Source organism: Pelodiscus sinensis, chromosome 3, assembly GCF_052426305.1.
Source record: "Pelodiscus sinensis isolate ZL-2025 chromosome 3, ASM5242630v1, whole genome shotgun sequence".
In the NCBI taxonomy this organism is placed as follows: Eukaryota; Metazoa; Chordata; order Testudines; family Trionychidae; genus Pelodiscus; species Pelodiscus sinensis.
The window spans coordinates 88,506,789-88,525,621 of record NC_143054.1 but is presented as its reverse complement, the minus strand read 5'-3'; the positions used below and the strand labels follow the sequence as shown (position 1 = coordinate 88,525,621).

The 18,833-nt window shown below is 41.3% G+C and overlaps 1 protein-coding gene and 1 long non-coding RNA gene across 9 annotated transcripts in view; one reads left to right on the top strand and one right to left on the bottom strand.

Moving 5' to 3' along the window:
- Positions 1–18,833, top strand: part of TBC1D32 (TBC1 domain family member 32) — a 210,858-nt gene that overhangs the window by 129,934 nt on the left and 62,091 nt on the right. For all 8 annotated transcript variants that reach the window (XR_012902654.2, XM_014577943.4, XM_075924062.2 and 5 more), the window contains 2 exons: positions 1,452–1,577; positions 7,228–7,311. Coding sequence is in view for 7 of the 8 variants with exons in the window: in XM_014577943.4 (XP_014433429.3) it covers positions 1,452–1,577; positions 7,228–7,311 (210 nt within the window). In the remaining variant the exon portion in view is untranslated. The remainder of the gene's footprint in view (positions 1–1,451; positions 1,578–7,227; positions 7,312–18,833) is intronic.
- LOC142827872 (uncharacterized) lies at positions 7,198–11,427 on the bottom strand. The gene is made up of 3 exons (XR_012902656.1): positions 11,322–11,427; positions 10,257–10,331; positions 7,198–7,332 (listed from the first exon to the last, which is right to left on the bottom strand). It is a non-coding gene; the product is annotated as an uncharacterized LOC142827872 (long non-coding RNA).

Genomic DNA, 18,833 nt, shown 5'->3' with positions numbered 1-18,833 from the left:
CCCCGTCTCCCAGGTCTGCTGGGGGGAGTGCAGCTAGTGCCCCCCCCCCAGCAGACCAGGCTTTTCTTGCCTACCCTTGGGGTAGAGCAGCTGGGGGCTGCTGGGTTGGTCCCGCACCGCCGCTCCGGACCAACTCGGCAGCACCCCAGCTGCTCTGCCCCAGACGTCCTGATTCAGCCGCTGCTGGTCAGTTTCAGCAGCGGCTGAATCAGGACGCCTGGGGCAGAGCAGCTGGGGTGCTGCTGGGTTGCTCCAGTAGCGCCGAGGAGCCGCGCTACTGGAGCAACCCAGCAGCACGCCAGCTGCTCTGCCCCAGGCGTTCCCAAGTCAGCCACTGCTGAAACTGACCAGCGGCTGGCTACAGGAAGCCCGAGGCAGAGTTGCTCTGCCCCAGGCTTCCTGGAATCAGCCGCTGATCAGTTTCAGCAGCAGCTGACTTGGGGACGCCTGGGTTTCTTAAGTTGAATCTGTATGTAAGTCAGAACTGGCGTCCAGATTCAGCCGCGGTTGAAACTGATCAGTTTCAGCAGCGGCTGACGCCAGTTCCGACTTACATACAGATTCAACTTAAGAACAAACCTACAGTCTCTATCTTGTAAGTAACCCAGGGACTACCTGTATTTTCATGGCACTAACCAAATGCATCAGCACAACCCTTCCTGCCAGGTTTCAAGCCCTGTTGCCAAAGCACAGGTATGTTGGATCTTCCCTATGAAATGGATGTAATTTTTTTAATGTGGGGAACAATAACATATTTTTGTCTCAGTCTTATTCTTGGAAATTTTTGGATTTTGGAGTTGGCAATGCTGATGTATATTAGAATAGCTATTCAGTTTCTGTTTTATGGGTAGGGCTTTCACACCTACTGGACTACACATACCTAACTGGTAGCATTTTAATATTGGGAAGGGAATAGAGGTCATGCACTCATAACTAATCAGAAATATACAAAGTGGAGCCACATGGAGCAGTTTTGAATGCTAGTATGAAAGTAGTTCCCCATTCTAAGTAGGAGATGGTGTGGGAATTCTGGAGGTGAGACATGATCCAGAGTCTCTCAGCAGATGTGGTAGGTACAAAGTCCTGAGATAAAGCACAAAAATGCCCGTTTCCTATATCTACAGTTGGATTGGTTACTTCCCTCGTCTGACGGTGAACAGCCAAGGTGGGATATTTGTGATGATTGTTTATGGAGCGATGAAAAATTCTTTTTTCATGAACTCATTCCAGAGCTGCTCAAACACTGACTAATATCATAGTACAGGGATTGGCTGAGTTTCCTGTTCCTCTCTAAACAGAACTAGTACCTGTATTCTCTCTCTGTGAAGTTAAGGAACAGTAACCCTCTGGCCTATCTGTAGTTTATAGTTTTTAACTGTTTGTTTTAAATTTTTTCCTATAATAAAGCTAAGATTTGAATTATAGAAAAACATATTTCATTTTTATTTTAGATGGTGATCTCAACAAGCTGTTAGCATTCTTAAAAAATCCAGATAAACAGTTAGTATGGATTGAAAACTGTAGAAGACAGTTTTGCAAAATCATAAAAGCCAAGCCTGATGTCATCAGTGGAATCAGTGAGTATATATATTTTTCCCATTAGGCATTGGTTCTCCGCTATTTTTCACATTTTCAATGAAAGCGGCATTTGATTTTACTGTATCTAGTTATGTATTGACTCTGGGTATTTCTTTTCTTGCTATCAGGAAGTTCAGTAAATTACTGTTTCCCAAGGTTCAGCCAGTACATTTTAGAAAAGGTCCAAATAGATGGGAAAAGTTTCATTCCTTTTAACAACAATATTTAGGACGTACAGTGATTGATGTTTCACTTGTGATCTCAGTTTATTGTTGTCCTATGTTAATAGTGAGAGATAAAGGCTACCACCTCAATGTAGAACATCAGGGAAAGATGTTGCAGCACTGGATATACTGTTGGTTTAATGCACTCGGTAGCATTTCTGATAGAGAGGCAGCAGCGTGTGGGGTGGGGGGACAGGCGTGAGCCAGTACATGTGAAAAATGGCTTTCAAGCTGACTCCCTGCTCATACTGGCTACTGTGGAGCCACCAGCCCCCCACACTGCTGCCTCCTAATTAGAGACATGGGGGGCAGGCAGCAGACAGGAGCCAGTGCTCCTGCCTGCCTCTCCACCAGCAATTACACATTTACACAAATACCCAATAGTTAACATCTTTAATTTGCAGTAGATTTTTAGGAATTGATGTGTTATAAGTCCTTCCATTCCCCACTCTTAAGTCATGCAAAAAAAAAAAAAAAAACCCAAACAACAATTTGCACAAATGGAAGTCAGCCACGGGGAAAAAAAATCCCTGCTTTAAGTTTTTTCGCTTTAAGTCCAAGTTTTTTGGAACGTATCTTGGACTTATGGAGAGGGCAGCCTGTTCTTCCGAAACCAGACAGCGAGTGCCAACAGAAAGTAGCTTCAGCGTATGTAGCTAAAGTAAACTTTTAGGGGTTAAAGCACACCTACTACAGCAACTTAATATCATTTTATTTATATGTACTCTGTAAAAAAATGTCTTGTCCTATGAAAGCACTCAATGTACTTCATAACCAATTTTGTTTCAGTACACTCCACTTATGTATCTTATTCTCTCCCTACCTTGATTGAGTTTTCACAGGCCCCTGCTGGTCACTTAAAGGCATACTTACCAATTGCTGAAATACATTTTCTTTCTGAATTTGAAAAAAAAACTTCTTAGCAGTTGAACTGTCAACTTCTGCCATTAACTTAAGCACTGAACTGGAGTATTTGGGTGAAGCATATGGGTGCCTTCCATTAAAAAAAGATCAAATTTAAAATATTCTGTATTGACTTTAAATTTTGCAATATTTTAATCTTTTGATTTTAATTCTCTTTATTATTCAAGCATGAGATGTTTTATTGATCTGAATGTGACTTGTCATATACTAAATGTACTTTTGCAAGTGAATTGTGAGTTTTCCCAAGAGAAACTCTTTAATTTCCATGTCTTAGTCGAAGCAGTAATTTTTCTTGTTTTATTTATGTTATGCTAATTGTGTCCGCAGTCATACAAAGGATTGAGTACAACAGTAGGGTTACTCTTAGAATGTCAAGTTAAACATATGCATATATTTTTTCAAGATTGAGTTCCATGCTGCTACATAAATATTAATATGTTAATCTGTACTGGAGGATTTACTTGTTTCCAAGAAGAGGAAGAAGAAAGCTTTTACAAATGTCCAATTTCAAAGGCAAATGCTGCATCACAAAGTGGCTGAACTGTGGCAACAACAGAAGGAACTTTTATGTGCTTGTTCTGAAAAATATATTGAGTAAGCAACACTTTGACAAAGATCACCATCCTCAGGGATCCAAACTCCTATGCTCGTGACTAAAAAATATTGCAGTTTCTAAATTGATTTTTTTCAGATGCCCACAAAATGAACATAGAGGTTGTGCTTTAATGAGTCCCGTAGAATAAATATGTTTGTGCTATCTAAATTTATTTTTATAGAGGAATGATTTCAGGAAAAAAGAATGGTATTAAATCTATCCAACCATCCTATTCAGACAGAAAAGAACCCAATTTCTGTGCAGTGTCTAATGCTTTGAGGTTGCAAGAGACGGATCTTTCTCAATAAAAATTTAATGTTTCTTAGCGTGCACTTGGTGTTACAACAATTGTCAGTTGCTACACCAACAGCCATTGCATACTCTCCTTGTTACTACTGAAGCAAAATCAATAGTTGTATAATTACAGTTTTTGTAGACTTCTTTTGATCTGATTCCTAAGCATTAAAGTTCTATATTAGTCTGTTTCCCCCAGTGGGGAAAACTCTGGCTCACAGAATAGTAATCTTCCAGCAACTTCTGATAATATTTACAACTGTGGATTGAAGAGACATAGATTTCCATATGTAAAAATAGAACAGCCTTGAAAATCTTTCTTAGTGGAATTTTTCTTCCTTAATTAAGGCATTTTAATAGACTGCAGGTGTAAAAGTATGATTCCTGTGACTCTTTTGGACAATTAAACCAGCAATGTGTATAATTTAATGACAACAGATGAGGTTAAACATTAGCTGAAGGAACTGTAAAAATTATTGCTTTTATGCATTGTTAAGAACAACAATTAGGAGTGGTGAGGGGATATTGTAAATTGAGGGGGCGATCAGAGCCTTTTTAAATCTGAATTGTCTTGGTGATAACACCTGATTTGGGGTCATGTTACATTTGGGTCCTTGTTACATTTTCACTGTTGCTTTCTTTAGTTCTTAATCTATGTAATTATTCCCTACATGGGATACTCCCACAGAAGAGATGGGAATGTGATGTACTTTTCCCAGCTACAAAAGTAAAAAATGATGCAACCTTCCCAAACCTACAGGTAATTTTAAGATTGAGATGAGTTTATGTGACTGCAGTGGTTCTCAGTCCTTTAGCACTTTTTAAGGGCACATTCTACATGATCAAGAAAAGCAGGATAAGCTAATGCTGACAGAGTCAGCACTAAATTATTGTCTACTATCCTACAAGAGTACATCTAGACTGCTTTCATCTTCCGAAAGAGGCGATGCAAATGAAGTACTGATTAGCACATTCTCACGCTTCATTTGCATTTCCTTTTCCGACCCTTTTTGCGGAAGAGGATTTTTCGCCAAAACTGCAGTCTACACACGGCTTTTTCATGAAAAAAACCCTTTTTTCAAAAGAACCTATTAACATCATTTTTGAGGAATATGGGTTCTTGCGAAAAAGCCACACCTAGACTGCGTTTTTTGGTGGAAAAACCTCTTCCTCAAAAAGGGTCAGAAGAGGATATGCAAATGGAGCATGAGAATATGTTAATCAGCACTTCATTTGCATTTCCTCTTTTGGAAGAGGAAAGCGGTCTAGATATACCCCAAGAGAGGAAGGTACAGTTTTGTAGGCAATGTCACATTCTGTAATGAAATCCCGACTAGTAAGAAATTGTCACTTCTTATCTTGTAATTAATTCTGAGAGCTTCACAATGTGTTGCTACCGTAGCTCTCTGTCTGAAATGCCCAAAGTCAGCATTCCATGTATTCCATGTTTATGTATTGGGCAGCTTTGGTTTGGATCCTGGAGCCCTCCTGCAATGCTTGACTAACCTTGTCATGGTACAACCAGAGGAATGGGAGGGTTCATTGCTCCTTTGAATAGTAAATATACAAGAATTTGTTACTTTAACTGGAGTTACCAAACAGTTCAATTCAAACACAGTACTGGATTGGTTTAGATTAAAAAAAGATAAAATTGTCCAGGAGGGCTGTGGACACTCCATCACTGGAGATATTTAAGAGCAGGATAGACAAACTTGTCACGGATGGTCTAGATGAGTACTGCTGTAAGTGCGGGGGACTGGACTTGATGACGTCTTGAGGTTCCTTCCAGTTAAAGTATTCTATGATTCTAAATTCTGTAATCCATCCTTACCATGTACTTTCAGCAACTGACTCCCTGGGCCAGGATTTATCTCCACACATGTCGAAGGGCTGGTACCTTTGTCGTCTTAGGTGAAAGATAAATAACGTGGAGTTTCTTGGCCCCTCTCTTTTTATAGTCCAATAAATCTTTAACATCAATTCTTCTGAAGGACATGTCCAGATAAGATATCCAGCTGTGAATTAAGCTACACAGAGTCTCTTGAACAAAAATTTCTGTTGCTTCTGCCCTTCATGGAGTTGTCTGCTAAAATGCATATTATTGTAGTTCCTGCCTTCTTTGGTGCAAATGAATGAACATTAAACATGTGATTATTAATTTTCTCCCCTGTCATGATAATATACGGTTTTCCTCCACCTTTTTGTTAGCTTAGTAGGTCTCATCACATGATATGTAAATATAGTCTCCTTTCAAAATACCATGGAAGTAACTTCCAGGTGAGGAAATTACATTCTTTTCTCTGAGATAAATTTGTTTAACAGCTTTACCTACTCTAAAGCACATAGTCTTGAACACATGAAGTGACAGCCTAAAAGGGAAATTCATAGTTGTACATGTAATGTTGCTACATACATTTTACCATAATGTTATTGACCTGCAAGTTATTAATTTTCAAATGATGTATCACAAAACATATTTTATACAGGAGTGCTTAGGGCTACAGATAGTGACAAACTTCCAGCATTCTGCTTGACCACACAATATAGTCACTGAGGCTATGTCTACGCTACAGAGTGGTTTTGGAAAAACGGCCATTTTTCTGAAAAAACATCACTTGTGTACACACTGCAATCACGTTCTTTCAAAAAAAATCGAAAGAATAGAGGAATTTTTCTGACATTGGTAAACCTCTTTCTACAAGGAAGAAGCCTTTTTCTGAAAGAGTTCTTTCGGAAAAAGGCATGTGTGGACAGGGAAGGAGGGAGCTCTTTCGAAAGAAGAGAAAAATCACAAGTGCCTTGGTGGCAACTCCGTCCATAGTAATCACAGCTTAAATGCAAGACAGTGTCCATTCAGTGTGGATACTATCTTTCGAAAAAACAGATTGCTTTTTCATTCACTTTGGCAGAGTGGACGCTCTCTTTCGAAAGAAGTTTTTTTGGACGATCTCTTCCGGAAAAACTTCTCCTGAAAGAAGTCTGCAGTCTAGATGTAGCCTGAGTGGAATACAATACCCATGGGAGCTTTTATGGAGGAAGCAGATCTTTGAGTAAGACTACAGTAATAATAAATTGGTAGAAGCAGCTCATAAGTCTTAAGATTTGTTCTTGCCCTCTAATATCTAATAATATTTACTGGAAAGCTTGTGATTACTTTTCTATAAATTTGTTGAGAAGGAAGAACAGAACCTTTAAAGTGTTTCAAGAGCATTGCCTCTTGTCTTCTGTCTTCAAGTAGCATTTTTACCCACAGTGAACATCCATATACAAATGTGGTAAGGTATTGTAGCCTAATTAGAGTTAATTTTCTTTATATATTGAAACCATGTAACAAATTCTGAAGTAATCCTTGGAGGATCTAGAGATAATAAATAATTCTCTTTCAGTTAACACCAAATAGATTCTCAGTGAAGCTATTAAAAATTTAATTTGAATCAGGAAAGTTATGAATACAGAAGCACAGTATTTTGATTTCCTTTTCATACAAATGTGCATAAACATGAAGGAGTTCAAATTGCTTTAGTTGTCCACGTGTTGTAATTTCGTTGGGTAATGTAAGTCCACATTCCATTCATTGTCGCTAATGTTTTAATGGGTTTTTGCTTATTACAGTTTTGGCAGAAATAATTGAAAAGTTTGTGTTGCATCTTTCTGAAAACCCATCAGAATGTTACTTCAGCACTGGAGAATATGAAGGTAAGTTTACAGGCACTTCATCTTTGAATATAAACGAAAAAATAATATATCCATAGATTTTTTTATTAAAAAGTAGCTACACATCTTTTTTTTTTATTTAACTGTTCATCTATTCACTATTCAAATCATAGTAAACATTTAGTGTCCTTTGGAAGATAACCTGTTTTGGGAAGCACAGTATGACTAAATGTCAATGGAATTTTGAGTATTCTTATAGCTACAGTATACACCGAGAGATATGGAATAAATGATGGTGGCATAAGGATTTTATGGATTCTTGTTTGAGTAATACTATCATCCCAAATAACTGCCAATAAATCCCTTATGAATTGTTTATAAATTGCACATTTAACCAACAACTATTTTAGAAATGTCTTAAATAGTTTAATTGCAAGTGATGGCTGTTTTTTTAATGCTACTTATTGTAAATCCATGTACATGTGTCAGGGAAACAAAAATACAGGTAACAGATTTTTTTAAACTCTCAGAATAACCCAGATTAATTTTCCCATACATTAAAATGCCAAGACTTTGTAATTCAACTTTCTCTGTACTAGAAGGAAATATATTGTGTCTGATTGGAAATTTGGTATTCTTTTATTTTTGAATGGTCTTGAGCTCCTATTTCTACCTATATACATCAGAAGGTCTCTTACCTTAAATATGTTTCTTGTGCAATGTTGTCCTCCCTAGACCTCAGTACAAGATCATAGAACTGAGTGTAGGCAGAGTATTTTTTGTAAGTGGTTTGTTTTTGTTTAATTGAAGCTCTTGGAAAATATTCAGAAGTAATAAATGTTTGAATTAATATTGATGCATGTAGATTAGTAATCACAGTGCAGGTGAGTAAGTAAAAAATACAGAATAAAATCACCTGACTGCAGAGTAACAGCATTTTTATCACTACAAAATATGTAGTAGAGCATAAGGCTTAATTGAGAAATGGTTAGGGGGAAAAAGGCATTTTTAAACAGATTTTGCCAAGTTATCAAAATCTAAATATATTGAAACATTGTTTGATTTTTGCTTAAATTCTGACAGAATCCAGGCAGACTACCTGGGAGCATGGGCTCTCAGGGCATCTGGGTAGAGAACAGTTTCTCAAAGAATTTTGAAAATTTTGGTTTTACTCCAAATCAGAACAAAGCCAAATGTAAAGATCTTTAAATCCTCCATGAAATAGAATGACCATTTTCTATCCTCACTCTATTTATTATTTTTGAGTTTAGGATAGTTATTCATGAATAAGTTTTATGAGGTAACATTTTCAAAAGCACCTGTGTTCTATGGAAAAATAATGGAGACTTAGGTACTTCTGAAAATGTTATCATAAGGTCAAATCGATGTGAGTAAAGGAATAGATACTCGGGCTACATCTAGATTACATCCCTCTGTCGACAGAGGGATGTAAATGAGGCACTTCGAAAGTGCAAATGAAGCGGGGATTTAAATATCCTGCACTTCATTTGCATAATTATATTACAGCGCTCATTCGAACAAGCACCATTTCGAAAGTAAAACCATGGTCTGGACGTGGTTCTTTCAAAAACAGCAGGCTTTTTCGAAAGATTTTTTGTGGTTCATGGGATCTTTCAAAAAAGCCTGCTGTTTCTGAAAGAACCACGTCTAGACCACAGTTTTACTTTCGAAATGGCGCTTGTTCGAATGAGCGCCGTAACACAATTATGCAAATGAAGTGCAGGATATTTAAATCTCCGCTTCATTTGCACTTTCGAAGTTCCTCATTTACATCCCTCTGTCAACAGAGGGATGTAATCTAGATGTAGCCTTAGTGTACATTTTCCTTAGCTCAAATTGGCCCCAAATCTCTTTGTATATCGTATCATCATGCATTTTGTATATACTATTTTTGCTATAGAAGTTGTTTTAGGTTTTTTTCAGATTTTTAAAACACATAATTGAGATTATTTCTTTATACTCTGCTTGTAAAGCTACATAATTTATTTACCATATATTGAACTGTGCTGGGCTCAGAGTCTGAGGAAAATAGAAACTAATGCATGTAAAATATTTCTAAAATCATGATTTTAGTTCTGTGTCTTATGATCTTTCAGAACTAAACAAGTGTTATCATCTGTTGGAAAGATGGGATTCAGCCCAGTTTCTAGTGGTTTCTAGATAGGACACAAGGTATCAGATTTAAGGTTGTGACATTTGTATGTTGAGAAAATCTGGCCCATGTCTTAATGGGTATGATTACTCTGCAATTAAAAACCTGTGACTGGGCCATGGCAGCTGACTTGAGCTCCTGGGAACTTGGGTTAAGGGGCTATTAAATTCTGGTGTAGATGTTTAGGTTCAGCCAGGACCCTGGGCTCTGTCATCCTGCAAGATGGGAAGGTCCCAGCTTCTGCTGCAGCCTGAACCCAAATATCTACAACACAGTGAAACAGCCCCTTAGCCTGATTCCTGGAACCTGAGTCAGCTGGTATGGACCCGTCATGGCTTTTTAAATGGAGTGTATATAGACTCTTGCCTCCTCAGGCCTTGGGCTATGGTAAGGGGAGAGGATTTTTCCACATTTTTGAAAAGAAAGAAGAAATATTTCCTTGATGGATTGATTTTCATTTTTAACTTTCAGGCTTTAAAAACTGTTCATTCAGGAGTTTGGAATGTTAGAATAAATCCAAGGATTAGTAAGCAAGTGATACAGCTTTAAACATGTGAAAAATTGTACACGCCTATCCAATTTATCACTTGTATATTGCCTGTATAAATATATTCTTCAATTCTAACAGCAGCTTTAATGATGTATAGGATTATATAAATACATGTAGAATTAGTGCATAATTTTGTGTTACTTGGAACAGAGATGCCAGGACTACAGAATAATTTAATTATCCACTCAAAACCATATATTTGAGGCTTTATTCTCAAAACCTTAAAATAAAGTTGTGAATGAAAGAGGTTTGGACAATAGTTACCATCTTCCTGCTGAGAGAGAAATCCTTCAAGAAGGCACTGTGTCTTGTCCCTCTGAAGTGTGGGCAGCTGGAAACCTGGATTAGAAAACCAGCCCAATTCTGCTTAATTTTTTGATAAAATGGAGTTTCTTCTAAGCATGTCAAGTACAACAGAAAGAGCAAATAGGCAAGTGAAACGTTGGGTTACTTGTTAGGCTTAGGAAACACCTGGCTTCAGTATGCAGTAGATCTTATCCCCATTAGCATCCTTACTCAGAACTGAAAAAAGTAAAAACTGGGATACGTGTTCCCACTCTTCTCTTTCAAAGGACTCTGGCATTTGAGCCCCTGACTTAAGAAGGTTTTTCATATGAGAATGACTTCCTCATTGGGACAGATTAAGCACAGTTCTTCTCCCTTTTATTCATATAATGAAGACAGCAATATTAATAAAATTTTACTACCCCTGCATTAAGTACTAAAGCAATTTGTAATACAACACCAGCCAAAGTTGATCTCTTTGAGAAACATTGCTCTGTCTACTGTGTAGGTATGTTTATGTAAATACAGTTTGCTCTTTAAAACTCTCCTCCTCAGAGACCCTGCTTACATGTTTACACAAAAAATAAAGATAAGCCCTTGTCCCTTCATATGCTGTGAAATTAGTAGGGCCAGATAGAAAACAAAACTGTTTCTTGAAAATTTTCTAGGTTTACAACTTGTTTTTATTCCAGTGCTGAATGGTAATCAGGGCCTATGCTTCCCAGCCTAATTTAAATGTTAGACTCCAGCAGCAAAATAATGAAATAAAAATAGAAACCCATGATCATTAGGAAATGAGCTTCTTTATCTGTTAGATATCAAGTCTTTTACTCTCTGATCTGAATATACCTAACCTTTCCAAGATCCCGTCAGGTTGTTTTCTGGAAAGATTTTTAAAGAAAGGAGACAACTGATTTTTGATCAAGACTAATTGTATTGCTTATCTTACATGATATTGTCTTTCCTTCACTATCTTGTTTATGCAGTCTCAGCCAAGTCTTATAGATACTAATATTTAATATAAAAAAATAGTTTCTTCCCTACCAGTTAGTTCATTCTTAAAGGGTTAGTCCATATTTAAACATTTAAAAATAGATTTTAGGACCACGTCTCTTCTCAAACATCTTTCCCACCTCCAGCTCGGTGTCTAAAGAAGCTCTCAAAGCATCTTCTAGATTGTTGTATGCTTCATCCTCTCTATGACATCATTCTTTGGGATTTTGAGAGTTTCTTTAACAGAGGCTTTAACAGAAGCCAAAGGTTTTATCTTAATAAACTGAAACTGTGATTTAAACAAAAGTAGTTTCAGTACAGTGCATGAATACTTGCTGTTTATCATGTTCCTACAAATAAGAAATTGATTATCTTTTTTTTTTAAATGACAGCTATCTACACTCTTAGGTAGCTGAAATTAGAATAACAATCATCCATCTGTTGTGTACTCTCTCAGGATTTCAATCTATTGTAAATTTGCAAATCTGGAAAAATCAAATTAGTTTGGGTTGTTATCCCTTTAAAGATCAGAGAAGAAAATAACCAATAAATCTTTATGCAGTTGCAATACTTAATTATAAACAGCCGTGCAAATCTTAACTGAAGTTAGCTTTCTCTGGAAAATGGACTCTGATTTGTATTCTGATGAGAGCACATACACATAGTATGGGCTTTAAAAGTTAACACATTTTCTCGATTGTTTGCCACTGCTGGTACTTTCCTTTTTGCTTTTATTTTTTCTCTGACTTAAAAAATGATTATTTTAGGGCTAAGCAATGGTTGTGATAGCTAGTAGAGCATGAGCCAGGCAAAGAATGGGAAATTGTGGTGGTGATGGGGGGGGAAGGTATTGCATCTCCAGAAGGGAAGGGAAACCCACTCTTGAAATTACCACTTAAACAAAGATGTATTCTTCTTCGGGTAGTATCCCCATGGGTGCTCCACTCTTGGTGTCAGGCTCGTCCCGGCGCTGCAGGTTGGAGAGTCATCAGCCATGGTTCAGCCGGACCGCGCATGTGTGGCAGCACATGCTATTTGCACCGTTTGTGAGCTTGCGCGCAATCTGGCTCCCGCCAGTTCCTCCTAACCGTTCATGGTCTCAGGCAGAGCAAACCCCTGCTCCTCAGCTGTGACGACAAAAAAGAAAAAATCTGTAAAATAGTTGTAATAGTTATCCAGTAGTTCAAGTTTAGTTAGTTAGTTGTTAGTGGGTTAGTTATTTCATGTTGGTTTAAAAAAAAATTCTCTTCAGTTCAATATGCTGGGTTCCCCTGGTTTCAATAAGTGTACGCAGTGCCGTGACGCTATGCCAGCATCTGATGGACACCTGATATGCATTAGGTGCTTGGACGAGGGTCATATACCCCAAAAATACCCACACTTCACCGAGCTCACTGCCCAAGCAAGTCATAACCGTGAGATGCAGTTAAAAATGCTCCTCTTCTGCAAGGCTTTACTTGCTGACGCCGAGCCACCTTAGACCATCAACGTCTGTGGCCCCAACACCGGGCAAAAAGTCACCTCTCCACTCATCTGCTTCACTCAGGAGCATGAGTGACAAGCCAGGTACCTCGTGATCGAGGTTGCCTCGGCATGCTGAATGGCACAAGTCCAGCCGTAGCATTTCAGAGCCGAGCCCTTCCCTGTGCAAGGAGGCGGCTTTGACACCGGCCGTAGCTCTAAGATCTGACTCAGCCCCGGCTCCAGCCAAATGAAAGCCTTTGGCACCGGCGGACATGGTCTCATCAGCACGGCCTGCGGCACTGACACCTGCGCCTCTAGTGACGCCGACAGCACCGGCCCCAACAGCGCCGATGCCAGTGGCTGAGATGGCACCAACAACGCCGGCACCATTCGTGGCTGTGGTGACACCGTCCATGCCAGCACCATCTCTAGCACTGTTGTCAGCACCGTCCCAAAGCGGCTCATCCACGCCAACATCAGCACCGGCAGGGGCTCCTGCACCGACCACATCTCCGCGGAACACGCTTGAGACATCGACTCAAGATGCAACAGACCCTTTTATGAACTGGACCACGGCACCACCGCACTATAGATCCCATTCTGCGGCAAACCAATCACCGATGCAGGGAAAGGCCAAACACAAGTCCTAACAGATCATAACGCCCTCCCCAAGCCCAGAACCAGCGGTCTTCTCGCCCCAGCCACAATCACCAGCCTCTGTCTTTTTGGTACAACTTCAGCAGGAAACTCGTGCCACATCCATATTACACCATCACAGGCATTCACCACGATACTCACCGTCACCTCAATGATACCGCGGGCATTCACGTTCTCCATCGTATAACAGGTCAGATCTCGTTCCCCTACGCCACCTGCACGGTCATCTTGTTTGAGATATCGTTCTGACTCCAGAAGTCGATACTCACCAGATTGTTCCCCCTGGCATTATTACCATGACCGTTACCACTACCAGCATCAATACTCTTCGGGGCACTCTTCCTGCAGATCCCGACGTCATCATCGACAATGCTCCTACAGCAGTTCCAGGGTACCAACGCTACCACACCGTCTGGAGATGATCCTCTTCCTCCTAGGCAACCAGAGCCAGTTCAAGTAACTGCACCTGAGCAAACACAGTCCCAGGCACAATCTCCAATGGATCAGTCATCTTCCTCACCAGACAATGTAGTCTTCCCTGGTGATTCTTTTCCCACAGACGACATTTGTCAATTTCATGACCTTTTCAAAAGAGTAGCGGAATCCCAGGAACTGCACCTCACGGAGGTCCAAGAGAAACAACATTGCCTCCTAAAAAATCTTCAGCACTCACAGAGCTCGAAAATGGCGTTACCTTTCGATGATGCAATTTTGGAGATTGCGGACAATATCTGGCAAACACCTGACTCTTCCCAGCCTATGCATAAGAAGTCCAACAAGAAATATTTTGTCCCTTCGAAGGGGATAGAATTCTTATTCATGCATCCGCAAACAAATTCCTTGGTTGTTGACGCAGCTCAACAAAAAGCCAAAAACCACAGCACAAAAATGTTGCAGGTAAAAGAGTCCAAGTGACTAGACCTTTTCTGGTGAAAGTTTTATTCCTCTGCCATGCTCATTCTTCGAATGGCGAATTATGCTGCAAACCTTCCAACCATAGCTTTGACAGTTATTCCAAGCTGGTGGCAGTATTAGAGCATTTGCCTGAGGACAAACGGCAACTGCTAAAATCAGTGGTCCAGGAGGGTTACATGGCCTCAACAATAGCCTTGCAGACATTGCCGACACTGCAGCGTGTGCCATGGTAACATCGGTAGTAATGAGAAGGTCATCCTGGTTGCAGCTAGCCTTAGTCTCTAAGGACTTGCAGACAAAGGTTGAGGACTTGGCCTTTGATAGGGAGAGTCTGTTCACTGAAAAGAGGGATCAAGTGTTGCATTCCGGCAAGGACTCCAGAATGACCTTAAGAACACTGGGGATGTATACGCCCCCTTACCACCGTAAGCGTTATACACCCTATTACAGACAAAGGCCCATCTCATAAATGGGACCCAGATATAGACAGCAAGAGCAACAACAACATGTGAGACGTTGTCAGCAAAGACGTAGAACACAGACTGGTTGGTAGGATCCCTAATCCTCAGAACAACAGGCAGCAAGTTTGATGGTCCTATCGAGGGGCTCCGAACCATTCCCTTGATATACCTCCCGGGATCACAGAAGTTGTTTCATCACCAACTGAGACCTTACCAGCACAGGTGGCTTACCATCACTACAGATCGTTGGATCCGGGAATTAATAACATTAGGCTATTCCATTCCTCTTCTCTCCCTCCCTCCCCCCCAACTCTGTCCCTCTTCAGGGACCCATCTCATGAGGCCCTCTTACTCCAAGAGGTCACTCGACTCATAGAGATTGGGGTGGTGGAGGCAGTGCCCGAACACTTCCAGGGCAAGAAGGGATTTTACTCTCTTTATTTCCTCACACAAAAGAAGTCAGGAAAATGGAGGCCTGTCCTGGACCTTCGAAATCTCAACCGGTATCTCAGGAAAAACAAGTTCAAGATGGTGACTCTAGCGTCTATCTTCCCCACGTTGAACAAGGGAGATTGGTTCACGTCCCTCTATTTGCAGGACACTTATTTTCATGTGACGATACACCCAGCTCACAGATGCTTTCTGAGGTTTGTCATAGGCACACAGCACTTTCAAAACAAAGTTCTCCCGTTCATCCTATCATCAGCACCCAAGGTCTTTTCCAAGACACTCTCTGTGATAGCTGCGTATTTTCACTACCAGGGCATCATATTTTTCCCGTACGTGGACAACTGTCTAATCAAGGCCCATACTTACGATCACGCACTTCGTGTCACCGAAGTCACGAAGCAACTGTTTACAGACTTGGGTCTCATACTGAACATACCGAAGTTATCACTCACCCCGCAAAGATCTCTCATGTTCATTGGGGCACGATTAGATTCTATAATGACCAAAACGTATCTTCCTTCGGAAAGATTCCACAAAATACAGAACCTTACACAGACACTCTCCATCAGCCCAAAGGTACCAATTCTTACCTGCCTACAACTTCTGGGACACATGGCTGCCACAACATATGTCTTACAGCACGCGAGGCTACACCTCAGATGTTTACCGCATTGGTGGCCATTGTTTATCACCCAGGCAATCGCGATGTACACAGACTAGTGAAGGTACCATTAATAGTTCGACAATCCCTGACATGGTGGACTTCTCCCGCCAACATGCTCTCCAGCGTTCCGTTCCATCGTCTATGCCCAAGTCACTTCAGATGCATCTCTTCTGGGATGAGGAGCACACTGCGAGGTCAAATTTGCCCAAGGTCGATGGAATACGCAAGAAGCCCTCTGGCATATAAATCTTCTGGAGCTCAGGGCAGTATTCAATGCATACAAGACATTCCACCCAAAGATTTGTGGCCAGACAGTTCAAATCTTTACTGACAACACCACCATGGTTTATTACATCAACTGTCAGGGCGGAACCTGATCCAGATCCCTCTGTGCGGAAGCCACGAAGCTATGGGATTGGTGTATATGCCATGGAGTTACCATTGTGGGCACATACCTCCCAGGCAAGGACAATACAATTGCCGATGCCTTAAGCAGACATTTTTTTCCTCAGCACGAGTGGGAGATCAACCCAAAGGTGACCCATTCTATATTTCACCAATGGGGGCACCCCACTATAGATCTCTTTGCCACACATCTCAATACGAAGTGCCCAAAATACTGTTCCAGAGCTGGTCTGGGACTGAAATCTCTGAGGGATGCATTTCTTATAAATTGGTCTCACCATATTCTCTATGCTTTTCCTCCAGTTCCACTTCTTCCAAGAATATTAGAGAAGATAATTGAGGACAGAGCCACGGTGATACTCATTGCCCTGTTTTGGCCCAGACAGACATGGCTCCCCCTTCTCCTACAACTGTCCCTGCAACCTAGCGGTTTTCAAATATCTAAAAGGGTGTCACAAGGAGGAAGGAGAAAATTTGTTCCTCTTGGTTACTGAGGACAGGACAAGGAGTAATGGGCTTAAAGTGCAGCAGGGGAAGTTTAGATTGGACATTAGGAAAAAGTTCCTAACTGTCAGGGTGGTCAAATATTGGAATAAATTGCCAAGGGAGGTGGTGGAATCTCCCTCTCTGGAGATATTTAAGATCAGGTTAGATAGACATCTGTCAGAGATGGTGTAGATGGAGCTTGGTCCTGCCTTGAGGGCGGGGGGCTGAACTCGATGACCTCTCGAGGTCTCTTCCAGTCCTATTATTCTATGATTCTGTGATTCTAACCTCCAAATCATTTACCGAAACAACCCAATCTGCTCAACGCAACCAGGACTGTCCATGCCACAATCCCAAATCGACCGCCTACACCTCACAGTGTGGTTCCTAGCAGGTTCCATAGCACAGAAGTCCTCTGCTCCCAAGAGGTGAAATAAGTACTACTCTATAGCAGACGTGAATCCATACGCAAAACTTACGTTTATAAATGGCACCGTTTCCATTCTTGGTGCTTAGTCAATAACTTCGATGCAATGTCCATCCCAATCCATCGTATCCTGGACTACGTACTCCACTTACACCATTCAGGATTGGGGCTCTCATCCATCAAGGTCCATCTCTCAGCAATTTCTGCATTTGGACAGTCAATTGAGGGTTTTCCAGTCATTGCTCACCCGATGACTAAATGCCTCTTGAAAGGCCTAACAAATCTACACTCCCCACGTAAGAAGCTTCCTGCTCTATGGGACTTGGAGCTAGTGTTGGACCCCTCACCTACCCCCATTTTGAGCCCTTTGCGACCTGTGACATCCCTACGCTCACTATGAAGGTTGCCTTCCTGCTGGCTATAACATTGGCCCGACGGGTAGGAGAGCTGGCGGGCCTCTCGGCCAACCCTCCATATACTCTGTTTACCAAGCAGGGAGTAATACATTGATCTCACCCCAACTTTTTAATGAAGGTGAATTCAGAATTCCATATTAACGAGCCTATAATACTCCCGACATTCTACCCCAAACCACATAACTTTAGCCATGAAGCCCTATTGCATACATTGGATGTCCGTAGGGCATTAGCTTTTTACCTAGAAAGGATTCGCCCTTTCCAGTCAATCTCAATGGCTTCTCTTGTGCTCAGACAAAAGAACCAAAGGACGATCATTATCCTCGCAACGTATTTCTAAGCTGATTGTGAAATGTATTACAATGTGCTACACGTTACACAATAGGCTCGCATCGATGCCAATTACTGCTCATTCTACCAGGGCAACCTCTACCTCTCTGGCATTCCTTAAAGGTGTACCAATTCAGGACATTCGCCGCACGGCGACATGATCTTCGGACATGACATTCGCTAAGCATTATGCCATTGATGCTTGTCGCCCAAGAATCAGTGCTAGTCTCTGCAGTGCTGTCCACAGCAGCGAGATCCTGACTTTGATCCCACCTCTGTAGACGAGGCTACTGCTCTGCACTCACCTAGAGTGGAGTACCCACGAGGACGCTACCTGAAGAAGAAGAGAGTACCCATCACCTTGTGTAGTAACGACGTTTCTTCGAGGTGTGTGTCCCCATGAGTTCTCCACGACCCGCTCTCCTCCCCTCTTCGGAGTCTCTTCTTTATGTTTTTCAGGAGTGATCCAATTAGGAGGAACTGGCAGGAGCTGGATCATGTGCAAGCTCACAAACGGTGCGAACAGCATGCGCCACCACCCATGCGCGGTCCAGCTGAACCTCAGCTGACGACTCTCTGACCTGCGGCACCGGGACGAGCCCAACGCCTAGAGTGGGCCACCCACAGTGACACACACCTCAAAGAAATGTCATTACTGCACAAGGTAAGTAACTTCCTCTTTTTCTCTTTATCCTAATGCTGACTTCCCAACCCAGCCCGCAGCTAGGCATGCCCTTCTCAAAGTATGCCAGTAGCTCTAGCATGCAGGAAATAAAAGCAATTTCATTATGGCTGCCTCTGTTACAGTTGCATTGGGTTTAGGAATTGAGTTCCAGTGCTCTTGTTCTCCCTCTCCTATCTTCTTAGGAGCAGAAACAATTTAACTCA